The 26,519-nt window shown below is 51.3% G+C and overlaps 1 protein-coding gene across 3 annotated transcripts in view; it reads left to right on the top strand.

Moving 5' to 3' along the window:
• The window catches only part of jag2b (jagged canonical Notch ligand 2b), a 35,285-nt gene extending 8,999 nt beyond the window's left edge, over positions 1-26,286 (top strand). The window contains exons 3-26 of one of the 3 annotated variants that reach the window (XM_030345610.1): positions 4,304-4,358; positions 8,718-8,975; positions 10,003-10,063; positions 12,425-12,555; positions 13,575-13,694; positions 13,969-14,082; positions 14,740-14,853; positions 15,459-15,572; positions 16,306-16,352; positions 16,554-16,727; positions 18,432-18,594; positions 18,728-18,889; positions 19,230-19,343; positions 19,462-19,575; positions 19,680-19,793; positions 20,075-20,191; positions 20,517-20,544; positions 21,493-21,578; positions 22,374-22,487; positions 22,676-22,791; positions 23,060-23,332; positions 24,009-24,140; positions 24,583-24,733; positions 25,063-26,286. In XM_030345610.1, coding sequence (XP_030201470.1) covers positions 4,304-4,358; positions 8,718-8,975; positions 10,003-10,063; positions 12,425-12,555; positions 13,575-13,694; positions 13,969-14,082; positions 14,740-14,853; positions 15,459-15,572; positions 16,306-16,352; positions 16,554-16,727; positions 18,432-18,594; positions 18,728-18,889; positions 19,230-19,343; positions 19,462-19,575; positions 19,680-19,793; positions 20,075-20,191; positions 20,517-20,544; positions 21,493-21,578; positions 22,374-22,487; positions 22,676-22,791; positions 23,060-23,332; positions 24,009-24,140; positions 24,583-24,733; positions 25,063-25,673 — 3,483 coding nt within the window. In that variant the 3' untranslated portion in view covers positions 25,674-26,286. The remainder of the gene's footprint in view (positions 1-4,303; positions 4,359-8,717; positions 8,976-10,002; positions 10,064-12,424; positions 12,556-13,574; positions 13,695-13,968; positions 14,083-14,739; positions 14,854-15,458; positions 15,573-16,305; positions 16,353-16,553; positions 16,728-18,431; positions 18,595-18,727; positions 18,890-19,229; positions 19,344-19,461; positions 19,576-19,679; positions 19,794-20,074; positions 20,192-20,516; positions 20,545-21,492; positions 21,579-22,373; positions 22,488-22,675; positions 22,792-23,059; positions 23,333-24,008; positions 24,141-24,582; positions 24,734-25,062) is intronic. The other 2 variants (XM_030345611.1, XM_030345612.1) reach the window with 2 other exon arrangements.
• The last annotated feature ends 233 nt before the right edge of the window (positions 26,287-26,519 follow it).

Genomic DNA, 26,519 nt, shown 5'->3' with positions numbered 1-26,519 from the left:
AGCACAGGATCCTCTACTGGTGCTGGAACAACTAACGGATACTCGTTTAGTTGACGTACTAGTTTATGGAGCTGATGTTGTTCTGCTCCCTTTCATTCGTGTCATTTGCGCCCTGCGGATTAAAGCTGTGGATGTTTTGTAGCTTTTTTGCGTGTCGGATCATCCTAACTTTCAGACTTTAACTTTTCTTCTGATGCCAAATGTGTTTGCTTTGGGCTCTTATTCTCGCCCCCGGGCCTGAGAACTGAGACTTATTTGCTTAAATCCCATAATCCACTGCAGGAAGGATGTGGTGATTGAACACAGTGTAATTTTTCCTTTTGTCTATTTCATCAAATAGCCTTCAAAGCTGCTATGACTTGCAGGCTGTCATTTTAAAACAAGCAACATCAGTGGCGTAAGAAGCAGGACTTGTGTTAAGTTTCCTCATTCATAATTAATAGTAATTTTACTGGCAGTCCTTTTATGTCACTGGCGACACGAAGGTTAGGGCTCATAGCAAATGGGGGGGGGGGGCAGTCGGAGTTCAGGTGTAACCTGAAGATGGGTGCATGGAGGGACGGGTGTACGGAGGGGAGAACACAAACACGCGTGCATGCCAACACTTCCTAGCTGCTTGTGCATTGAGGCAGGAGGGTAGCCTGATCGGGGATGGGGAGGGGGGAGGCTACTGGGTCGGCAGTGGGTTTGTGGGGGGTTTGTGCCTTTGTTCAGTAGCCTCTTCCCTTCCCCTCTGTCAACCCCCCCCCCACCCACCCACCCACCCACCCATCCATCTATCTAGCGAGCTTTAGCCATTTGGGCAGCTGTCACTTAATCCTGCTAATCAGAGTGGGGCGGTTTGTGGGAAACCAGACGAGCCAAATTGTGCACGCACGCACACGCACACACACACACACACACACACACTCGTACACACAGTCTTTTGGTTTTTAATGGTGGGATTATTTTCAACTATTTTCCCCAAACGCCTTTCTCCGCCCACGGTCTGCACGCTCGGCGTCTCCCCGTAGCGTTCAGTGTCCCCGTCCGTCCGTCAGCGGCACTGGAGGAGCGTCGGCGGGTGACATCATGCACCAGACCACGCCGCAGTCGTCAGCGCGGCATGTCCCACCGCCCAGATGCTCCTGCACAAGTGTTTACGCAATTATCAGACAGACACACACACACACACTCGCACTCGCATGGTCAGACTGCACGGGCCAGCAAGCCAACCGTTGTGGGGGGGGGGGGGCTTGGGCTTGGGCTGGTAATGGGTGGGTAATGGGTGGAGGAGGGATGGACTGGTTTGAGAGGGTCAGAAGCCATCGCTGCATAGTCATGGGATGATCCACATCCACGTCGTATAATCTATTTCTCTGGTGGAGGGCTTCATCTGCCCTGCTGTCTGTGGTGCTGGCCGGACCCTCCTCCTCCTCCTCCTCCTCCTCCTCTGTCCATTGACAAGCCCCAGTAAACACTGCCATCCCTCACATGCCTGGCCGATGGGGAGAGCGTCACCTTTCCATCGCCTTGTCAACGGCGTCGTCAGTTTGCGGGCCCCCGTCTTTCACCCGGAGCCCACCACTGCTCACCCCTATGTAACTCTCCCCCGTTTCTCTTTCTCTCTCTTCCCACAACACCCCCCCCCCCCAATTACCTCCCACCCACAGCCAGACAAGCCATCTTAATCCCACAGCCCAGCACACTGACTGACTGACTGAAGCCCTTCAATTCACTGCTCCCACAGATCAACAACACATTAGATGCATACATGGCACGCAATCACGCACACACTCGCACATGCACACTTTACTCTAAATCTAGCATTAGTGCAAGTGTTGATGCACCAGACTTTAAGGGCGGTCGCTGTAGGCGCTGGTTGTTGTTGTGGGCACAGCAAGTCAGCGACGTTTCTGGCCTTGCTCCTGAACCACAGCCAGTACCTAATAATAACGCTAGGTCAGCTACGAGTTACCAGCCAAATATCAGCCAGCGGATCATCAGGTCTGAATGCATGTAGTTCGACTGACGTGTGTTTTAGAGGCAAATGCCAAGGAAATAGAATTGGCCTTATGATAATATTCCTCGAAAATATTTGTAGTACCAAAAAAACAAAAAGGTCATGTGTGATTGCTTATTTAGACGACAAGGACGGCCACATTTCAGTGCACTTTATTGTAATTTATTCTTGTAAGGAAAGCCACCTCAACCAATTTCAATGTCACACATATGACATTGCAGCGGAGGTCAAAGTCAGTCCCACACACTGTGCCCACGACCACGACTGCCGCTTACACGCTGGTGACGTAATGAGGCGCTATTTAGGTCAGCTGGTTGCCTAGCAGTGGGCCTCGTAGCATACACACACCAGCTAGATTACCCCCCTTGGCTGCAGGGTAACCTTGGTGTGTGTGTGTGTGTGTGTGTGTGTGTGTGTTCTTAAGCCCCCCCAGTCAAACCAATGCTTCATGGTGGAGACTTAAGTGTTGTTACATCATTGCAATAAAACGAGAAAGGTAGCAAGGGGTAGGAGGGCTCCCTGAACGTGCTATAAATCTTTTCTTGGAAATTGAGGTTTATTGTTTTGTGACCGCCAATGCAAGGACCAAATCTAAAAAACAGAATTTGTAGGTATACGGTCGGTTTCCGACCGACCCTGTCAATTTATGTGCGACCCAAATTATTTTATGAGTTTTATAAAAAAAAAAAAAAAAATTTTTTTTATGTAATTACGTTTTGGTACAGCACCTCTAGAATTACGTTTTGGTACAGCACCTCTTCATTCTGTACAAGGATGAGCGAATTTTCTCGTTTTCAAATGAAAACAACCTACCTATCATTCGCTGCCGCTGGAAAAAATAAAATAAAAAAATAAAATAAATTCCCTACCTACCCATGACCTCAACTGACAACCAACAGGAACCAAACTTTTTTTTTTTTTTAGGCCTTAGTAACAAATGATACATAGTATTAGAATATCCCATGACGGCTATTGATTAAAATCCAACTGCATTACTTTGGTTCACAGCAATATTACAAATGCAAACCGCTTATATTCCCTTTTTTATAGATAGATAGGTAGACACTAGACAGACTGATTACATTTTCGCCACAATTTCCAATTTCCTAGCCCTCTCCATCTTCTCCTATGCCACACCAATGAGGTGACTCTCATCCTCTGTGTGTGTCGTGTGTGTGTGACGTGTGTGTGTCTGTCTGTGGTCAGTCCAGGCCACAGTATGTCCCATCAGATCAACTGTTAAAAAGCAGAACTCTATCTGTTGGGAAGCAGAATAATCTCATTACATTTTCTGAACCTCCCAAGCCACTGCCACCGTCTGTTGTTTTTGCCTATAGAGTAACTTTCACAATGGTTATTTCTTATATCTGATATTGTTATTTAAAAGCTGGTCAGTATATGTATACACAACACATACTATGCCAACTGGGTTTTCATGGTACACATAGACACAAGTACTGATTAGTGTAATTGATCTAATCTATTAGAGGGATTGATTTGTCTATTTCAGTTGGGCGGAAGAGCCAACAAAATGTCTGTCTTTGCGTCTTAGAATCAGCAAAAGACTATTTGCTATTCATCAACACTACAATAATCGAAATCCCCATGAAGTATATCGCATATCCTGGTATGTCAGAACTAGCATCCTGCATCCCTTGTTCTGCTGTTCAGGGCAGTCGTTGCTCCTAGTGTGAGGCCAGATCAATATTGGGCCTTCCCTCCCAAAATCCACTCGCTTGCAGCATTTGGTTTCACTGCAGCTTGTAACCGGAGCTCCCATCTTGGCACCGGTGTCCAGGTAGAATACGAGAGGCAGTAGTGGCTTTGGAATCCACACTGCTCCATCTACGTGTGTACGTCTTGGTCTATGCCAGAGTGTATCTGGGACTGGGTTGCATCATGGTGTGTATATAAACATCTTGAACACGTCTCACCTGAATAGCACTTTAATACCGGGCAAGCTGACATCCACACCTGCTAATGTGGATCACAAGCCGGCAGCCCCATAAGCACAAGCACTAGCACTGTGTTTTTATGCTTTTATTTTCAATGGCTTTAGGAGACCGTTGGTCTCCTGATGACAGGTCTACCATGTGATCATTGCTTAGCCTCTGCAGATGGGGCTTATTGGTTAGAATATCATATTGATTAGTTATTCGATGTTTGAAATGAACAGTATTATTGTGAATTGACTTTGATGAAAACGCAATACTGTAAGATAGAGCTATCTGATTTGATGGTCTTTATTTGAAAACGTACAACTAACGCAAACATTTTCTTTTCCTCCCTCCCTTTCACTAGCGGACTTACACTCTGATCGTGGCCGCTTTCGATTGGGACAACACCACACGCAACGGTAAGTTCATACTCGCACCAGTTCTCTGTTCATGGATCGGGTTCTTCAGAGACTAGTAACAGATACATCTGAGTTTTCTAACGTCATCATGTTGAGTTTACCTGGTCAGAATGTGTCCAGGTGAGTTGTGAAGCTAGAGGATATCACGCACCACTAGTTTCCAAATAAGTTTGTTTGCACGGACAAAGAGGGCAGGTTTTTGACCCAGTGTACACACACATAGTTCACACTTTTGTGGGGGGGGGGGGGGATCAAATTTCTTGGGTCAGGTTCTTGGTGACCTCATAGCTACGGCACACCACTAGATTGTATCCTGTTGAGATCCACTTGTTCGACAGCAGTTCCAAAGCCCAACATGCCAAATGTGTTGGTTCCTTACCACCACCAGCCCTCCACCCCCATCCACTACCACCACCACTAACCGCCACCAGCCCTCCACCCCCATCCACTACCACCACCACTAACCGCCACCATCACCCAGGAGTCCCTCCGGACAGCTTCTGGGGATCACAGTGTTGCTTCTGACCTGGCCAATGTGCTCCAGCTGTATCCTGTTTTCCTTTGACTATGTCCGCTGGTCCGACGTCTGCCCCCCCACCATTAAATTAGTAGCCCAGTCTCGGAGGAAGTACACCTCCACAAGAATGCGGGACATACCAAGTCATTGTATGTGCGTACTCTGATTTGCGTAGACTGTGGCGGTATGGATCGGCAAAGATGGAGCTGTGTGTGTGTGTGTGAGTGTTGCATCTTCATCTCAAGTGTGTGTGTGTGTGTGTGTGCGTGTGTGTGTGTGTGTGTGTGTGTGTGTGTGTGTGTGTGTGTGTGTGTGTTGGGGGGGGGGGGGGGGTGTGTCCTCTCATTCGTTGTCTTGTTATGACGTGGCGGGTCATTCCATCCTGTTTGGTACATGACTTCAAAAGCCCTTCCGATGGCGAGCACATACAATGGAGGGTAGGAAATAGACATGTTATCATCAGCCGGTTCCTATGAGGTGGGGGGGGGGGGGTGGCGTTGGCGGCATCGCATCCGACGGGTTAGGTTCCGGTTTGTCTGTTTTTAGTACCGATGGACATGGGCTGCACTGGCATGGGGCCGGTGTGAGACCCCCGCGGTCACTCTGCAGAGGGCTCGCCCTGCTGAACGACGACCAACGGTCAACATTCTTTCGTTAGCCAGGCATATTTTTCTTCAAACTGCCGCTAGATGTTGCCGCTAGAGCAACTGTCTTGCTTTGGTCAATTGTAACAAGTCTACAACGTAGGCTCCAACATGGTCTGCATGGAATACCTCGCACAGTTGTCCCAATGATGCATGTATATACCCCAAAGAAAGCTGGTGTGTGTGTGTGTGTGTGTGTGTGTGTGTGTGTGTGTGTGTGTGTGTGTGTGTGTGTGTGTGTGTGTGTGTGTGTGTGTGTGTGTGTGTGTGTGTGTGTGTGTGTGTGTGGCGGCGGGAAGGCTGGGTGGGTTGCTAATTAGCTCTTAAAGACCTTGGGTGATGGGCTTTGGGTTTGGCGGCTATTATGTCACATGTGTCTGCTGACTTCTACCTTGATGTCGTTGGTTCAAGAGGCGTAATCTATGGGAACAAAGGCACAGTTTTCTGCCTTCTTCTTCAAAGATCACAAGGGCCGCTGATTGGGGGGTTTCGGAAGGAGTGTTGCTGTGTGATGTAAGGGTCGCCATTAGCGCGGGCTAGCTTGTATTAAAGGTACTTAGGACTCCGCCTGGTGGGGTCTGGAAGGAGGCGGGAGTAGGGGGGCGCGTTGCGTCCCCCCGGCAGTCCGGTTTGTTAACATGTCCCAATTGTTTTTTTATGTACCATGTTGGCACTAAAGTATTATCGAGAGCATGACAGTGCTGAAATGTCAGAGCTAGCTTGTTATAATAAAAGGCAATTCAAATAAAGTAAGCAAAGTGTATAAATGGATTGAAGGTGAATGTTCATTAACTCGCTGTCGTTGTTACGGCTGAGAGAGGAGCAGCCGTTGTGACTTGTGTGTCTTCAACGCTGGCCTGTCCCGACCAGGGGGTCAAGGGGTTTGTTTTAGTGAGTGGAGACACTGGTTTTATCCATCAAGGTGGACCTAAAGTGCGAACACGTATCAGCATCATAATGTATCCCTTAATCCAGACCCCTTTGAGCCAAGGGGTTCTCGTGGCGTCTTGTCCCAACATCAGAGGAGCACAACACGCTGATTAAGTCGCTCCCCCCCCCCCCCCCCCCTCCCCATGTCCTCAGGAAGGCAGGGCTGGCTGCTTGCCTTGTGTTTGTGGAGCAGGAAGTGGGTGTGGCTGGTCGAACGGTGGCCCCCGTGTTTAGACACCATGGAGGCAGGCTCCCGCCACCGGAGCCCCATTGTTCTCTATCTGCTGGGAGTTATTTCAGTTATTGTTGCTTAATTCTGCCTGACATTGTGTTTGGTCCTCCGCTGAGGTGTGTGTGTGTGTGTGTGTGTGTGTGTGTGTGTGTGTGTGTGTGTGTGTGTGTGTGTGTGTGTGTGTGTGTGTGTGTGTGTGTGTGTGTGTGTGTGTGTGTGTGTCCCAAAGGAAATCGCTGGGCCCCTCTTATTTCCACACAAATAGTTTCCAGGGTTGTGATCCTGTCTCGATTAAGACGGCGGCCGTGGGGAGGGGGGGGGGGGGTGGGGGCTGTTTACCGTGAGCATTGATGCGGGGTGAGGTGAAATGGTCAGGCGTTTCAAATGAACATCTAAAACACCCTCGGGAGACGGGCCAAACAATATCTATATGCTGATGCCAGGAAACGGTTTAGTCTGCAGATGATGTGTTTTGACTCCATCATGTGTGTGTGTCTATATATTATTATACATGCATGAGATTTTCGGCTTTTCATTCGCTGGGGACATGGCCCTTCACCTGGATGTTGATCTCTTATCCCGGCAGCAGCTTGTCACGTGCTCACAGCCAGCGTCAGAATGCCAATGGGATCCCCAGCGTTTTGAATGTGACCTGAGGGGAACAGATATATACTGTTGTTGCATGAATTATTCAGGGGACATAAAGGGAAGCTCGTGAAACCATCGTTGCAGATAGGAAACTGAAGAAAGTGGAGAGGAGTTAATTTCACTCGGCTGGTGTCATGGAGTGACGTTGTGGGGTGCCTTTCTGCAAAACGGCCAAGAATAGATGAAATGTAGTTTATATCCCCAAAGATTTTCAAGGATGGCTTGTTTCTTGTGAGAATATTGTTATTGTATTGATTTGTGTATCAGGTAGTATTCTCCCTAGGATAGAAGAAAAAGGGTCGCGGCTATCAGTTCCTCAGGAGCCTACCTCAAGCTCATGCTCTTACTCCCTTGCTCTCTTGCGCTCCCTTGCCCCTGCGCTCCCTCGCTCTCTCGCTCACTCCCTCGCTCTCTCGCTCACTCCCTCGCTCTCTCGCTCACTCCCTCGCTCTCTCGCTCACTCCCTCGCTCTCTCGCTCACTCCCTCGCTCTCTCGCTCACTCCCTCGCTCTCTCGCTCACTCCCTCGCTCTCTCGCTCACTCCCTTGCTCTCTCACTCACTCCCTTGCTCTCTCACTCACTCCCTCTCTCTCCGCCTCCCTCGCTCTCTCTCTGGGTGCTATTGTAGTAATGGAAGCTATCGGGTGTCAACACAGTTCCAGTACAAGGCCTGCTCTCCAATTAGCTGCTTGTTGACAGCGTGTCTGACGCATGCCTGGGGGTGGGTGGGTGGGAGCCAGCGGCTGATGCATTGCACCCTCATTTTTCCATACAGGATCATTACTTATTCCTTTGACAAACACTGCTGTTAAACAAGCTTTTCTTTTTACAGTACAGAGTAGACCTCTTCTATCTATCACCCTTATTGTTGCACTGATCGAAGCACTCTATATCTGTGTTAGTGGATATAGGGGTCGAAAGCTGGCGACAATGTGATTCATAGTTGGACCTACGAAGACTAGCCAAGACCAAACGGCAGTGGACGAGGTACCGTTAGTAAATAATAAAAACCCTCCGGGGTCTGGCTGTCATCCGATTCCTTGGCCCAGAAGCATAAACGCACTCGGTGCTGATCTGGGGCGTCATCGCTTGACTCTCTTGAAGATCAACCGGAACCGTACTATAAGGTTGTGTTTGGGCCGAAGGCCTGTTGCATTGTTCGAGAGAGCAGCTGCAGTACCACATGCACACAGAAGGTGATTACCGGGTGGGGAACATTCCGAGGTGGATGGAAAACACAATGCATATTTATACCGTGAGGCGTGGACGGAGATGTTCATACATATTCATACCTCAGTACAACATCGCTTTCTTTTGTTTTTTTCCACCGACATAATGAAGTGAAAAGCCATTCAGCTTACTTTGGTACGTGTCCTCCCCCCCTACAGGCGGGGATAAGCTTCTGATCGAGCGCAGCGTGCACACAGGCTTCCTGAACCCGGGCGAGCAGTGGCACACGGAGCATCACAACGGGCCGGTGGCGCGGCTGACGTACCGCGTGCGGGTCCGCTGCGACGAGCACTACTACAGCAGCAAGTGCAACGAGCTGTGTGTGCCGCGCGACGACTACTTCGGCCACTACCGCTGCGAGACTTCAGGCCAGCGGGCCTGCCTGGACGGCTGGATGGGCAAGGACTGCACCATAGGTACAGGGAAATAAATATCATTGATTATGATGATGATGATGACATGAGCCCAATGTCCCCTGCTACAACATCATGCTTACGGTTGTTGTTCAGTTGAGGAAGGTGTGTGTGTGTGTGTGTGTGTGTGTGTGTGTGTGTGTCTATGTGTGTTTTGAGGTTCGCTGACACTGTCTGTGTGAACGGTAGGTTGGTTTGATGGGTTCAATTTTATCAAAAATGTATATCTTTAACTTCTTACTATTCTGAAATAAGCACGCGCCACACTGGGCCGTGATGTGTCCGGTTCACTTGTGTATCTTTTATATCACTAAATACCTTATCGTAATATTAACATTTAGAAATGTACCAGCACCTGTTTCTAGGTAAGCTAGCTGTGCGTGGGGGGCCTCCCTTCATAATAAATCACCCAGCAGGGCCTTACGGGTGAGACTAGTGGGAGGTGATCTGTTGTCCTTTAAAGCGGGGGGGGGGGGGGGGGGGGGGTTTGTGTTGTTGCCCCCAGGCGATAAAGTTGTTTAACCCCCCCCCAACCCCCACCTCTGACAGCCCACCGGGTCATCGGGGGGTGTGCAGTGAATTCTCACGTCTTGTTAGGATGACGATCAGCAACAGGCGAACAAACCCCCCCCCCCCTCCACCATATAGTGTTCGGAATTAGAAGAAACACAATTGAGATTTGTTTTATGGTGTGTGTGGTCAGAGTCGTAATGCTTTGTGTGTTGTCAGTCAAGGCACTGACCAATCCCAGGGTCCTGCACACTTCTACGTTGATGTGTGAATGTGGCGGGTAGCGATTAATCGTTAAAAAGAAGTTTAGGAGGTTTGATGCGTTAATGTATTGGATGTATTCCACTGAGGCTCAGTCCATCGGCTTCCCCCAATTCAACATGGGAGGCCATTTTGAATTGATTTGTTTGAATTGTAACGGAAAAATACATTATTTACACGGCTATCTGTATTTAAAAGGTATTCGGCTTTTGCATCGTACTCATGTTCCTGCCATGACTTCTGTCCGATTTTCTTTTAGCGATCTGCAAGCAGGGTTGCAACCTGTTGCACGGGAGCTGCGGCAAGCCTGGGGAATGCAAGTAAGTGGAGCGATTCCTATTGTGTTGGAGACCCCCCGCTGCTCATGAGAATCACACGGCCCTTTGTTATCACGCCTATAGAATGTCTTCCTGAGGGACCTTAAAGGGGCTGGAGCTACGATGGGAGAGCTGTAAAGAGAGAGAAGGGACTTAGAAAACACAAAACCCCCTTGCAAAACGTCCCCTCAGTCACTTGAGATGTTTGATTCGCTCACCTGTGGTCGATCTAAATCGGCTCATACGGAGGCAGGCACGATCAACTCGATCAGGTATTCTCAGAGAGCCTTTCGCTCACCAGTGGCTGATGTAGGGCGCTGATATTTCTCCCAAAAGACACTGAAATGAACGCTGTTCAATCTTACCTACAGCACCTTTAATAAATCCCATGTCGCTGTCACGCACAATATCATGCACCATTTCCCCCCTGCTTTGGATGTGGGAAAGCTTGTACATTGGAATAAACGCACGCCACTCACTCCTCTGAAAGAAATGTTCCCTCCTCTCTCTTTGTCAAGCTTACTCTGTGTCACCACTGGGGCTCTGCAGCCTGACGACTGTGATAAGGGAAGCCTTGTTGTGTATCGCACTGTGGTATGCACTTTGGGGAAAAAAACCTCACAAAAACAAACGGAAAAAGGAGAAAAAGGAAATGCCTTGGTTTGATAAAGTGACGTGAGCCACATAGCTTCAGCGCCTCAGGAAACTGTACTTCCTACTCTTCACCTGTTACCCCCTCCCCCACTGGAGATCCCCCCCCCACCCCTTCTTCCTCGTCCCCATGTGAGATGGACAGATCAGCTTCTATGCGGTCACAAGGAGACGCTCTGCACCAATGGGAGGAAGGCAGTGCTGCCCCCGCTTGCATTGTCTAAAGTGTTCGTAATAAAGGCTGATTAGCAACGGGAGAGGGCCAGGGGAAATGGAGCTGTCCTTAAAACCATCCCTCACTGTACTGGGGGGGAGGGAGGGGTGTGTGTGTGTGTGTGTGTGTGTGTGTGTGTGTGTGTGTGACACAGAAGATCCTGATGCTACGGAAGCAGCATTGTTTCACAGGCATGGTCACTATGACCTTTTAATATAGCCTCCATGTTCTGCGCAAGAGGGAACCCACAAGCCAGGGACTGGCCGGCTGATCTGTAAGCAGACCCAGAGCAGCCCTCGCCGGTCTAACGGACCACCTTGATGAAGCCCAAAGCATCGACGGTCACGTTGTGTCACGCTGTGCTCAGGATGTGAAAGGAGGGCCGAAGGAGGCTTGTTTGAGATACTGCTGTTACACAGGTTATGGAGGAAGTCTGCAAACACCAGCAACAGTTTCCCACTAAACTGCCCCCCGGTGGGCTGCATGGGCGGCCCGCTGAAGCCAGTCCTAAGGATGGCTAGCCTCACCTGTCCCCACCCCCAGCCTGCTCTGGCTGGGTTTTGAAGGCCTTATTTCCCAGACAAGTCGGTGGGTGGGGGGAACGCTGTCTCCGTGCCGACTGCGGGGGAGGGTGTGTTTGTGTGTCGGGGGGGGGGGGGTGTATGCTGAAAATAGCTCGTCAATGGACCAGACAGCTGTCCCAAAGACGACAACGACAGTGCTGCAGCGTTGGCGAGATAGCGTTGGGACAGTAGAGATGGGAGTGCATGTAACACACACACACACACACACACACACACACACACACACACACACACACACACACACACACACACACACACACACACACACACACACACACACACACACACACACACACACACACACACACACACACACACACACACTCTACCTCTCTCTCTGATTCGACCCCGGTGTGGGAGCCCTACTGGGTGTATTCTTAACCCCTCTTGCCCTGGAATGTTACTCTTGACCAAATTAGCCCCGCCCTTTAGACGGGGCTATCCAGGGATCTCATGGAGACTTCCCAACAACGGCTCCAAAGACTTATTGAAAAAAAAAGTAGTTTTTCTTCTTCCTTTGTTGCACCCTGGGTATCGAGTGAAGCCGTGGGTACAGCATTGGTTATGTTTTGATATTCTGACTGTGGATAATGCTGCTGTTACCACTGTTTGATGCGTAGTTTCATGCTCAACATGTGCGCGATACACTGCTCGCACTACAGCTGGCTCCTCTGCACCGATCACCGCCCTCAACCGAGAGCCACCGTGTTTCCCCCTGCTCCCTCGGACCCCGCCCCACACCCCGCCGCCGGGTCAAACCATGCTGTGCAAACCCCTAGCCAGGTTCCTTCCCTAATCCCCGCCCTAAAGGTCCCCGATGTGATGTGCAAACGCTTCTGTTGAATCGCCTGTCAAGTGTGTTCATGGTTCCTCGCTGACCGGTTCTGACCGGTCGCTCCCCCTGTAAACCTCCAGGTGCAACTACGGCTTCCAGGGGCCGTTCTGCGACGACTGCGTGCCGTACCCGGGCTGCGTGCACGGGACCTGCGCCGCCCCGTGGCAGTGCAGCTGTGAGAGGAACTGGGGCGGCCTGCTGTGTGATAAAGGTGAGCGGCGTGGACACACACACACACACACACACACACACACACACACACACAGACACAGAAACAGACAGACAGACACAGACACAGAGAGACTGACATGAAGATAGTCACGTTTTACACCCGACGCACAGTCGTGTCGATGACGTTAACGTTCGTGGTCACGTCGTCGACTTGGAGACGCTGAGGAAAGAAAGAAATCATGTAACACTTGATACTCATTGGTAAAGATGTTTGGTGAATTTGCATTAGGCGCACGATTGAACGCTTCCATCCCCAGGCCCGCTCCTACTATGTTGTTCCCGTCCCGTCGTTGGCAGGGAGAACAGATAGCTTTACTGTGGGTGTGATCCGAACCTGCCACAGCGGACACTGGATCCGGCCCGCCTCCCCGCGGGCGCCACCGGGGGCACTCTGGGGGATGAGGCCCGGGTCCTCGCCGCCGCCGCTCGGGCAGATCCCCTGTTCATTTATTTATCTCATCACCTTTCCTGTAGGCCGATCGGATGCTCTCTCTCGCTCTCTCGCTCTCGCTCTCTCTCTCTCTCTCTCGCCCTTCCTCCCACCTGCTTCTCCTCCCACAGACTAGTGCTGAGTGCCGGCTGTCCAGCAGATTAAAACGTGCATTTGTGCAGCTACTCATAGTCTGCTTTCAAACGCTTATCTTGTGGCGTTCAAATGTAAAGAAATGTATGACTACTTGTTGCATTTAAAGCCTTTTTATTTAGAGCTTCCTGCCAAAGCACCCATTTAGGGTACCCACTCCCCACTTATATACCCATTGGTTAAAGAGATACAATCACGCGCGTTACGATATTGTACATCATATCGTATCGCCATGTATCCGCTGATTTCCAATCCCTATTTATATCATGTTGACATTTGGCCAGCATACAACTCCTATTGACATTAACTGACGGTGTCTGCTTGATTCTCGGCACAAGGAGTCCTCGTCGTTAAATGAATATATATAGATACACACACACTGTTCCCGCTCGCTGACCTGTCGCCCCTCCCCTCAGACCTGAACTACTGCGGCCGCCACCACCCCTGCATCAACGGGGGCACCTGCATGAACACGGAGCCCGACCAGTACCAGTGCCTCTGTCCCCAGGGCTACTCCGGCCAGACCTGCCAGATAGGTGAGCTGCCCGGCCCGGTGGGCACTGGTTTCTCCTCAGACTCTTCTGCTTGGGCTACCGAAGGAAGGGTTGAGGGGACTCTGTGTTTCCCAGTGGTTGAACGTTTCCTTGTTCGGTGTGACGATTATCACATTTACGTTTTAAAGCCCAATGGAGGTCAACGCTACGCTAGAGAACAACGCGTTGCGACGCTAAGCAGAACGAGCCGAAGCATCTCATCCTCGAGCCGTAATCGATATCTGCAGCTGAATAACGCCGTCTTGTCTCTCCCCAGCTGAGCACGCCTGCGTCTCGGACCCCTGCGCCAACGGCGGGACGTGCCATGAGGTTCCCTCGGGGTTTAACTGTCACTGCCCGCCGGGGTGGGAGGGCCCCACCTGCGCTAACAGTACGTTGTTCTCCCTCCAGAAACCCCCCATTGTGGAGGTTCTCTTTTTCGGTGCCCACCCAAAGCTTTCGCAGGCCATAAAACACTAATTGAACTGCCTTTTGGTTGAGAATAAAAGCAGCGTTTAAATGGCGTCTTCTTGTGACGTGCATTGGCGCCTAAAGAACACACGACGCTCACGGCAGAGAAATCCTTGGAAAACTTCATCGTAATGATTAAACCCGTCATCGAACCCAATTACAACGTGGAATCGCCAAGGCGTACTCCGGAACGACGCATAACGCAGTAATTATGCGTTGTTGGGGTGAACCGGGGTGATAACTGAATTGACACACACACACCCACATTTCTTTTTGCGCCCTCCACCCTGAGCCTGCCTTTGGGTTCTGGGTTCTTGGCAGTGCGCGTGGGTGCGTGTTTCCGCTTGGTGTCTCGGGATGCCTACTGGGGTTACACCCGGCTCTGATGGCTCGGCGCTAAACGCACGTACGGGTGGATTTTGCCTTGTCGCTTGCCACTCCTTTTGAGCCCATCCAAAACAGATAAACACATGTTGCCCCCGCTGTTGGGTCCCGTTATGTGCATTGCTTTACAAACAGACCAAAGGGGTTCGTTTTGGTGAATAGACTCATAATTATGGCTTTATTCTTTTTACAGACCTGGATGAGTGTGCCTCTAATCCGTGTGCCCAGGGTGGGACATGCGTCGACCTGGACAACAGCTTTGAGTGTGTCTGCCCCCCTCAGTGGAAAGGGAAGACCTGCCAGATAGGTGCGTGTCTAACGGATCACTTTCTTTTGACAAGGATGGGGTGTGTGTGTGTGTGTGTGTGTGTGTGTGTGTGTGTGTGTGTGTGTGTGTGTGTGTGTGTGTGTGTGTGTGTGTGTGTGTGTGTGTGTGTGTGTGTGTGTGTGTGTGTGTGTGTGTGTGTGTTGGGAACATGGGAACCCAAGAGTTTGGTCTCATCTTTCTAGCTCTGCTCTCACCTTACAGGCAGCAATTACCATCAAATATCTTCTCTGGAGAGTGTGTGTGTGCATGCATGGGTCCAAAGGGTTGAGTTTCAGAAGGAAGGCAGACGGTGTATGAGTGCGTAGAACAAAGCTGCTTTTGGGCGGGCAGCCCATCTTGGAAGATCTGCCAGTTGTAATGTCCTGTTGAAGTATAACATGTTGTAGCCTCTGCTGTGCTGTTGACTCGCACAATAACGTTGGTGGGATACTTTTGATGGGTGAAGGATCTAAAGGTGGAATTGATCGTGCTCCCCTCCCCTAATTGCTCCACTCTCTAACTCTCTCCCTCGGTCTCTCTCTCTCCACCTCACCCTCCATCAAACTCTCTGGGGCTCGCTGGATCCTTTGGTCTCCGTCTGACAGACGCTAACGAGTGCTTGGGGAAGCCCTGCCTCAACGCTCACTCTTGCAAAAACTTGATCGGTGGATATCTTTGCGCCTGTCTCTGGGGATGGTCCGGACAGAACTGTGACATCAGTCAGTATTATGTATTATATCCTTCGGTGTCGTCCCTACGTTTCTGTCCTCTCCACTGCTTCTTCCTCACACACCTTAACTTTCACACACTCCACTCAACCCAACTTTACTTTTACGCAACCAACTCAACCCACTTTAACCTTGACACTTCGATCTCTGCTTAACCAAACTCAACTCGAACACAAATGAACACACCTAATCTGTCTTTCTTTGAGCTCTTCAACAAGTAACCAAACACTTCATTAAAACTGCACCAAACCTCATGGCAAAGCTTCTAATGGGCTCACACTAGTGCCACACTCTTATTCGAGTGATCTAAGAATCACTAATCTATCTTTTGTGTCATTTTATTTGGTTTGGTTACCTTTCTTCCAAAGCTCTTCCTTTTCTCACTTTGAACACATTCCTGCGTTCATACGCGGCGCTTCCTCCCTGCGACGCGTGGGAGTCTCACTTCCTGTCTTGACTTGCCGCTCAAAGGCACGGCCCCCTCTCCTTCACCCTTCCGACCCAGCCCCGGCGTGCATGCGGGAACCCCTCTCTGCGGAGGCTTGTCCTCTGTGCCTTTGTGGACGCTCCAGATGATTCACTCTTACCTTCCTCCGGCCTTTCACTCAGACTAACGCCGAGCTCAGCATCGAGTGAGGGAGGGGGGCGGGGCCGTCCCCGGCCCTTTCCAATGTTATGTTTCTACTTGTAACGCGCGCGTTTGGCTTCTGCTCTTCTTCTGCAGAGGTCAGCAGCTGCCGTGGTCAGTGTCAGAACGGAGCCACGTGCAAGGTAAGACCGATTTTAACACACACACACACACACACACACACACACACACACACACACACACACACACACACACACACACACACACACACACACACACACACACACACACACACACACACACACACACACACACACACACACACACACACACACACACCCAAAAAGTGCTATATCAATAAATGTGTCATCCTCTCGCTCCAGAAGGCCCAGGGGATCTACCAGTGCCAGTGTCTGCGGGGGTTCACGGGCTCCCACTGCGAGGTCCGGGCGAGCGCCTGCGACTCCGGGCCCTGCCACAACGCGGGGCGCTGCCACGACCTCCGGGGGAGCTTTGTGTGCGAATGCCCCCCCGAGTTCTCAGGAGAACTGTGCGAGGTCAGTGCCAGCAATAGGAACGCACGCAGACGCGCACACACACACACACGCACACACACTGTGTCTGATTGATTTATTGGACGTGGAAGCTCCCAATTCTCGATCCTTTCTTAAGTGACCTCGTTTATTCATCAACTCATTTTAATGAATGAGCGATCCCGACTGCCAACCTATACATCCTCTCAATTGGCTGCAAACACCCGGCTTGGCTCATAAAATGCGTTGTTGTTTGTTGTATGCATGCGTGTAGCCCATCTGGGGTAATGATAAATAAGATGTAATCAACACCACAGATCTCCCTCTCTGAGCCCTGGATGGTGATCGGTGTCGGCTGGGAAGCTAGCCTTGATTTAGCACCCCACCCCTCCCCCTCCCTCCCAGCCCCTCCTGCTATAAATATGAGCCCGTCCTGAATGGAGGCCATCGCCCATACCTCCCAGAACTCTACCCCTGCTCTGCTCCACTTCTGCGCCTCCCGTCGGCATGCTGTGCGTCGCTGTGCTTTCAAGCAGCAGCAGCAGCAGCACGCCGACTATGCCGGCAGGGATTAGGTGTCTCGCGTGCTCGTACCTACCCTTCATATAGGACTGGTTTAGGACGATGCCGGGAATATTAGCGTTGGGTCGATTTCAAGTTTGCGCTGCAATGCAATCAAAAAGCGGTCACAGGTCGTGCCGTGGATAACGACGCGTATCAAAATGAGTGTAAACAATTAAATGGAAATGTAAACCCTTCAGCCCCCAGCGATGCGATGCCTCTTTAACGGTCATTAATTCGTTGTTTGCGCCGCTGCGTACTGCAGCTCTAGGAACAGGACGCCTGCGCTAAACGTTGCGATGTGATTTATCACAGGTCATGCCCTCGGACTTCCCGCCGCAGACACTAAAGGCCACACCTATTCACGGCTCAGACCAGCGGCTAACCAGCATAGGATAAATAGATGGTGCTCAGCCACTTGAAGTAAAGTAAACTGTATGCGAGCGCGTGGCCGCGCACAAGGAGATAACGGTTTGCCCCCCCCGGCCCCCACACCGAGCACCTTACATGGCAGTGGGTTCAATCCATCGTTTATATGCAGTCGGTTTTCGTTTACAGAAGGAAAAACTGGGTTTTGAGCACGAAGCTCCATATTTGCAGATGTCGCGCCCAGTCGTGTGTCTTCAGTCGGTGTTCAGGGTTGTGGGTTTGCCCTCTGTGTTGTCACCCAACTTTGATCGGAATAGAATTTTGCACTAATGCCTTGCAATGTCGAAGTGTCCTGCCTTCCTTGTTGGCAAAGCACTGACTTATTTTCCTTTTCTTTGTACATTTTACAAGTCCATTTTCTTCAGTGTACGATAGGATTCATTGGAATATTATGAACGCATTTCAAATCTAAAGCTGACACGCAGAAGTCCCTTGGTATATTAAATAGCTGCTCATCAAAGTGATTAGACGGATGGGTTTTAGTTATATCCAGAAAGCGGGCGTATACCATGTCTTCAAATTAGTTGCATTTTTAGGGCAAACAATATAAAAAGAAAACGCTATATTTGTCGTATTCTCTTAACTGTGCTCAAAAGAAACCAGCATTAGGACCCACCCAAAAGGAGGAGAGCCCTTCAAGCGATCAACACCCAGGCTTATCGGCATGGCGACGCTCGCCTTGGCTACAATCGGAGCGAACCTGCTGACCCCCAACATGCATTTTCTTGCCCTCGGCAGATCCCCAGTTGGATGCCCTCCGACCCCTGCCACCCCGACCCCTGTGAGAACAAAGCCAGGTGCCACGGCCAGGCCCAGGATTTCTACTGCGCCTGTCCCGAAGGCTACCAGGGGAAGACCTGTGGGCAGGCCCGGGACCGCTGCCGGAGCCCGCCCTGTCAAGGTGAGCCCAACCGGCATAAGAAGCAGCTACCTTGACAACCAATGCTCCCTTGTTTTGAATCGGCCTTCGGGACACTACTGTCCTAATGAGGAACATCTCGGTCGTCACACTTTTTTTTTTCTTTTTTTTACAGCGATTGACAGCTGCACCATCACCGTGGCGACCAACAACTCGTCGGAGGTGCGGCACATCTCCTCCAATGTGTGCGGGCCCCGGGGCACATGCAGGAGCCAGCCGGCGGGCAACTTCACCTGCCTCTGTGATCCGGGCTTCATGGGCACCTACTGTCACGAGAGTGAGTCGAGTCAGACTCACCGAGGTCCCGCTCTCTAGTTCTTTCTCACTCCTTCAGTCCTCACAGAGGTCTGTGTGTGTGTGTGTGTGTGTGTGTGTGTGTGTGTGTGTGTGTGTGTGTGTGTGTGTGTGTGTGTGTGTGTGTGTGTGTGTGTGTGTGTGTGTGTGTGTGTGTGTGTGTGTGTGTGTGTGTGTGAGTGACTGTGTGTGTGTGACTGTGTGTCCGTCTTTCTCCTTGTTTTCTAAAATTAAAATGTCAGCCTTTTAAAAAGCAAGGTTCATGATGAATTTCATGTAATCTTTCTTCACACCCCTCCTATTCTCCTCGGTCCCCAACCCAGACGTCAACGACTGTGACAGTAGCCCCTGTCGCAGTGGAGGAACGTGCATCGACGGTTTGAACTCCTTCCAGTGCATCTGTCCCGACGGCTGGGAAGGCCGACTTTGTGACCTCAGTGAGTTCCTCCTTCCTACCCGTCCTGTCTGGTCTGGTCTGAATGTGGTGCATGGAGTTTGGAGCTCTCCTCTATAGTAACCCTCCCGTCTCTGCCTGGCTGTGCTCCCTCCCTCCAGACGTGAACGAATGCAGACACAACCCCTGTAAGAACGGCGGGCACTGCGTCGACCTGGTCAATGACTTCCACTGCAAGTGTGCCGACAGCTGGAAGGGCAAGACCTGCCACTCGCGTAAGTGTGTGTGTGTGGATATATCCACCAGACGGTCCATGTGATCCGCTGTCCTCGAGGACCTTCTGTTTAACGTTGAACTTAAAGGGTTGTGCTCTCTGCAGGCGAGAATCAGTGTGACTCCACCACCTGCAGTAACGGAGGCACCTGCTACGACCACGGGGACGCCTTCCGCTGTGCCTGCCCGCCCGGGTGGGGGGGCAACACCTGCAACACGGGTAAGGCCCCCTTATTGGAAGCCTTCCACGCTAAGGTTCCGGGGGTTCGAGCCCAAGTGCCTGCATATCTGCAGTCTTTCTGCCGCCATCCTTGATCCCCATGATTAAAGAAGCGTCTTTTAAATGACGTATATAGGGAAAAGTAGCACTCCTTTTTTGGGTATTCTTTATGTACCTAATTCAATCCTATCTGACTTGTGGTGTCTCCGGGATTGGCTCACCTTTCCTTTGCGTTGCCTCCCCCCCCCCCCCCCCCCCCCCCCCCCCCCCCCCTCCCGCAGCCATGAACAGCACCTGCTCGTCCAGCCCCTGCTCCAACGGAGGCACCTGCGTCGGCGGAGGAGACACCTTCACGTGCATCTGCAAAGAGGGCTGGGAGGGCCCCGCCTGTGGCCGAAGTAGGTTCCTCTGCTCGGCTTCAGCTACCGATTGACCACATCAAAAAATAGACCACATCCTTCCGTCTTCCCCACCCCAGAGGGGGGTGGGGAAGACAGAAGGATGTGGTCTATTTTTTGACGGGTGGGGGGGGAGGGGCTGAATATTGTCCTGGTAAGGGCATCTGACTGCATGCAAGCATCTTTTTAGCTAACCCTTAGACCTACCTGCTCCTTTATGACCCGTATCTGACATTTGGATAAGCGTCTGTGATGTTGAGCAACTACTTTTTCCCACAATTGATCATTGTTCTTACGTTGCGTTTCTGCCCGCCTCTCCCATCAGACACCAACGACTGCAACCCTCACCCGTGGTGAGTAGACGTTCCTGCTTTCAGCTCTACGGAGGTGATCCCCCCCTGTCGTCCCCTAGCACCGTGCCATATAGCCCTCTAGTATCACTAGCTCAGCCCAAAGGACACGTACCGTACTCCTGAGAGTTGGAATGAGAAACTCCTCGCCAAAAAAACAACAACCCGGTGACTCAGTGGAGATCTCTGTCTGAGGCTTGATTTAAAGACACCTTCCACTGGCTCCTCCTCCAAGCCCCCCCCCGCCCCCCCATCCCTCACATTCCCTCCATTGGGCTTATGAGAATAGGGGTTGAGGGGGAGGGGAGAGGGGGTGGAGGAGCCAGTGAAGGCAGTGGAAGGTGTCCTTAAATCAAGCCTCAGACAGAGATCTCCATCGAGTCACCGGGCTTGGATGTCGCTGCACAGGAGTGGGGGAGGGTGTGTGTGTGTGTGTGTGTGTGTGTGTGTGTGTGTGTGTGTGTGTGTGTGTGTGTGTGTGTGTGTGTGTGTGTGTGTGTGTGTGTGTGTGTGTGTGTGTGTGTGTGTGTGTGTGTGTGTGTGTGTGTGTGTGTGTGTGTGTGTGTGTCATTTCGGGAAGTGATTGAGAGAGTGAGTTGCTGGCTGGGGGATGGGAGGGGGAGGAGGACTATGACCCGGGGGGGAGGGTGTCGTTGGGGGAGGGGGTGTCCTTTCTAAGGAGGAGGGGAACAGAGGGATGCTGAGGAGAGGAGGGGACGGGACACGCCTATTAGCATCTGAAAGCCAGGGCCGTGTATTGATGGGACACACACACACACACACACACACACACACACACACACACACACACACACACACACACACACACACACACACACACACACACACACACACACACACACACACACACACTACTAATGTAGGTGCTTTGGTCCTGTGTGGCTCTGTGGGCCTATTTATGTCTGTCTCTCTCTCTCTCGCCCTGCGCAGCTACAACGGCGGTGTCTGTGTAGATGGGGTGAACTGGTTCCGCTGCGAGTGCGCGCCCGGTTTTGCTGGTCCAGACTGCCGCATCAGTGAGTACCAGACCTGCAACAGAAGCATCTCATTTGGGGGTCTTCACAAGCCCTATCCTCTTTTTTTTCTTTTTTCTTTTTTACTTTTCATCATGGTGACGAAGGGTCAAATGGATGAAGGAGAGACCCACTTGCATATATATATATATTTTTTAACCCGTGACCCCGTTGACCTCAAGAGGTCAACACGCGCGCGCGCGCGCGCGCACACACACACACACACGCGCGCACACAGGCACACGTCTTTGACTCACACACACACAACAAATTACTTGGTGACCTAGAAATTCTTCCCTGTTCTGTCTTTGTGTTGGCCGTGCTAGAGGTCCCCTCTCTCTCTCTGCCTGACCTGAATGGGGTTTCAAACACACACACACTTGAGCAGCTCTCAAATATAAAAACTCACATTGCAGGCATAGCTGCCAGTTTCAGACAGGGGCCTATGCAGTTCGGTTCGGTTAGCAGTATATTCTTGGTTTCAAGCGTACATTTTATAAATGTTGGCCCTTTACTCAGCATTGAGCCATTCGTGTTTTTAGGGCATTCTCGACCAAAGCCATAGTGTATTTATAGCCTTGGTCATAACTGCACTATGTAGTCATAACTACACCATGTAGTTATGACCATAGTAGATGTTCTGCTTTACGTTTGACCCAAGCTAGAATCCCCTTGGTGGCTTTTTCACTGCAGTATTCTCAGAAACTGAAGAGTATCACTGTGAACCAGTTTACTGGGCTGTTTCATTGTTGGTGATATAAATGGTCTCTCTTTCTCCCCCTGCCTCTCTCTCATCAGATATAAACGAATGCCAGTCGTCGCCCTGTGCTTACGGCGCCACCTGCGTGGACGAGATCAACGGATTCCGCTGCATCTGCCCTTTGGGGAGAACGGGGACGCTATGCCAAGAGTGTAAGTATAACGCTGTGTTTTTATATAAAATGTACCTGTGTGTGTGTGTGTGTGTGTGTGTGTGTGTGTGTGTGTTCCTTCAGTATCACATTTCAAGGGTGACCAAACCATATCGCAGGGACAGTGCCACCTCTGGTGAAACCCGGTCACTGCAGTTGTTAATTCCTACTTTGTGTGGGCCTCTGTAGTCGTGGGCATCGGGAAGACCTGCCACCACCACGGCCTCCAGTTCCCTCACGGCAGCCTCTGGGACGAGGAGTGCAACAGTTGTCGCTGCGCCGATGGCAAAGTGCTCTGCACTAAGGTAGCTCACCAGCACCAGACACACACACACACACCCCGCCCCATGTCTGATCACAACAAAGAACATGGCCAGACCTCAGCTGATCACCATGGATACCTTTTACCTAGGGACCAAAAAAATCGCTCTCTAATCCAAGCCCCCTGTTATCCGGTCGTTCATCCGCTCCTAAATCGATCGGCTCAATCGATAGCATAAATGAAGGAGGCACTAATGCCTAACTGGACCACTGTATGTCTCTCTCCCCCCCCCCCTCCTCTCCTGGGACCAGGTGCTGTGCGGCCGCCTCCCCTGTCTGCTCCAGAGCCCCCCAGGAGGCGAGGAGGCGGGCGGGGGCGTGCGCCGGCCGTGCCCCGCGGGCCGGGAGTGCCTGGAGCACGGCTACCTCACCTGCTTCTCGCCCCCCTGCCACCAGTGGGGGGTCTGTTCCGCCCCGGGCCCCCTGCTCACGCCCCCGCCCACCAAGTGCCAGCCCAACACGGGCTACCTGGACAACAGCTGCGCCCACATCACGCTGGTCTTCAACCGGGACAAGGTGCCCACCGTGAGTACCGGGCGTCGGCGGGCGGGTGTGTGGCGTCGTCGTGTTCACTCGCGCATCGGAAACCCCAGGTTGTAACCTGGTTACTCAAGTGCCATGCAAACGCCAAAGCCGGGTTATGACGTTTGAGGGAGCCGGGATTCTTATCCAGTGTTATTCGTCATGTAAACATGGTTGTCCCGAAACGTGGGTTTCGGGACATTTTCTGTTTTTGTTTAATTATTTCTGTGAATGCTCTGAATGTTCAGGTAGTCACCGAATACATAACGATTGCTTCGTGTTGACACGGCATAGACCTATGATGACGTGGCATTCAGAGCACTTTCGTACTGACAAGGAGACGTGTATTATTTTGGATCAAATGAGAGATTAACGTATTGAAAAACCTTGAAGGTGCAGTGCATGTACACATACTCACTGTTGTATCAGGTCTGCAAGGCGTCAGTATCTGTCATATTCCAACACAAGCGTGCCATTCCTTCTACCGATCTACCTCCCGTACCTCCCAGTTGCCATGGCGGCCATGTAAACACGATAAACGCCCTAACCTGGTCACGCTCCCTAACGAGGTGTTTGGCTCTGCATGTATACGTACTGAATGATCTTCTCCTGACACTCCCACTCTCCTTGTTGCCAAACTGTGTGTGCGCGTGTGTGTGTGTGCTGTTGTTTAACCCAGGGCACCACGGTGGAGAACATCTGCTCAGAGCTGCGCTACCTGCCAGACACCCGGTCTCTGGCCCAGGACCATGCCCTGGTCCTGCTCTGTGACCTGTCCCACTCCACCAGCGACGCCGTGGAGGTGGCCATCGTGAGTGGCCCAGCTCATTCTGCTCCACTTATAACGCTTCCTTCGGATGTTTGTGGTTGTGAACTAATAGGACATTCACACAACGGTCTAGAATCCATATCATTTGAAGACAAAACTTAAAATGTCCTCTTAACGCTCACCGTTTCATTCATGTGTTGTTGTTGTAATCCTCTGTATTGTTTATCCAATTCAGTATCAAGTATCATTTAATGACGTTTATTAAATGTTGACAGAGTGTGATGCAAAACAATCCTTCCTTATCAAAGTGGATGCTATCGCAATCACAATATCTGTCTGAATATAATAACATGATTTGTTTTTCTATTAGTTTTACATTTTTCAACCCTACTTGCATGCTGACTGGACCGCGCCTTTTTTTTTTAAATAACCATCACAAACGAAAGAACCCTTGTTAAGCGAGCGGTGTGTTCTGTGTCTGCAGTCCTTCCAGCCTCAGGACCAGTCAGACCAAAGCAGGATCCAGGACGCGGTCAGCATCATCGTCGGCACGCTGTCCAAGCGCCACAACAGCACCGTCATGCCTGCGGTCATCAAGGTCAATGTGGAGACGCAGGCATTTCCTCCGTCACTGGGTGAGCGCAGCGCGGGACTGTGGGAACAGAACACAAAAAAACAGGATGGGGAAAAAGGCGTTCCTCCTCCTCCTCCGAGCCTTTTGTTATGCGGGCCTCGACAAATACCTTATAAGTCGGGCGGCTTCTGTTGCCGTGTGAGAGGCCATTCGACCAAGTTTGTTTTATAAAACGTACGGATCATGACTAAACGCTAGACGGGCAATCAATGGCGTCCATCAGGGGCGATGGTCAAAGATGATGGGCTTTTGTTGGTGGCGGCTTTAATCCATGTTTGACCTTTTCCTCCGGCCTTCCTCCTGACTTGTTTTGTTTTGTCGTCCCCTCAGACTACCTGGTGCCCCTGCTGTGCGCCCTCTCCTGCGTGCTCTGCCTGCTCTGTGTGTGCGTGTGCGCCTGGTGGACCCGCAAGCGGAGAAAAGAGCGGGAGAGAAGGAGGGGCGGAGGCGGGGCCCTGGGAGGCGGCGGCGGCGGCGGCGGCACGGCCTCGGAGAGCGTGAACAACCAATGGGAGGCTCTCCGGCCGCAGAAGCAGCAGCAGGAGCAGCAGCAGCCGCCGCAACAGCAGCTTCCGCTGCTCAAAGACAGCAACCGAGAGGCGGAGCAGGAGCGGAAGAAGCTCATTGGCTCCTCCTATCGGACGTGTGACGGAGAGGACGACGAGGAAGAGGAGGAGGAGGAGGAAGAGGAGGAGGAGATGGAGGGAAAGCTGGAGTTTGAGGGGGACGTGGCGATGGAGGCGGGGAAGTGGCAGGTTTGCAAGTACTCAAAGGGGGCGGCGCAGCCCAGCGAGGGGGTGATCTGCACCTCGCGCAGCACCGGGGCGGCGCTCCACAAGGCGCCACACCGGACGCCCGCCTACTGCCCCAAAGACAACCGCTGGAGACACCCCAGCGTGGGCGCACCCGCGCCCAGAGGCTCCAGAGACCATTGTGTATAAAGGTGGACCTAGGGGGGCGTAGAGAGACAAAGCAGCAGGACTTTTGGACCATAAGACGTGAGACAGCGCACGTTGAGTGGCTGTACTTTTTTGGGGGCGATACGAAAAGGGGTTAAAAAAAGGCTTTAAGTTGAACGAAGCCATTCTTTTTTTTTTTTTTACTATTGTCTCTCTGAAGAATTGTTCAGCCTAAGCGTTAGAAAGAAGTCGGCTTCGAGTTTTGGCTTCAGGATTTTTTTTTAATTGATATTATTATTATTATTATTATTTTTATGACTATCATTATGTTCGAAGGAGAAGAACAAAACTATCCAGTAGGCTGGAAAATGCCCATCCCTATCTTTTTTTTATTATTATTATTATTGTACCATTTTTGTAAGGATGATAAGTCTACATGGATAAAGAATAGTTCCTGTATTCGTTTTGTTTGTTTACAGATGATGATGGTTTGTGTTTTGGTAAGCAGGCTCCTCATTGGTGAAACAACCAACCAACACTAAAAGGGGTGGGGGGGGAGATCACCGGACCGCTTCTTCTTCTTCTTCCCATGAAAAGTGTTCAATGGGACTAGACCGGCTCATAGTCAGGACCTGCAGCCGCCCTCCACCATCTCCCCCCCTTGAGTGACACCACCTTCCATCCTGCTCCTGTGGAACCATCCCACCCCCTCTGTACCCAACCCTAGCCTTACCCTTCCCCCCCCCCCAAACCAAAACACACCCCGGGCCTGGATGTGGGGGGAGGAGGAGGAGGAGGAGGACAACGACACCACCCCAGTGCCTATTATGTGGCCTTCCATTTTGTTCTGTCTTCTGAAATGGCTGAAAGCTCTCGGGGTTTATCGGA

The sequence above is a fragment of the Gadus morhua genome, chromosome 21, assembly GCF_902167405.1.
Source record: "Gadus morhua chromosome 21, gadMor3.0, whole genome shotgun sequence".
In the NCBI taxonomy this organism is placed as follows: Eukaryota; Metazoa; Chordata; class Actinopteri; order Gadiformes; family Gadidae; genus Gadus; species Gadus morhua.
Note: the sequence above shows the minus strand (reverse complement) of the source record. Positions and strands in the feature narration are given on the sequence as shown.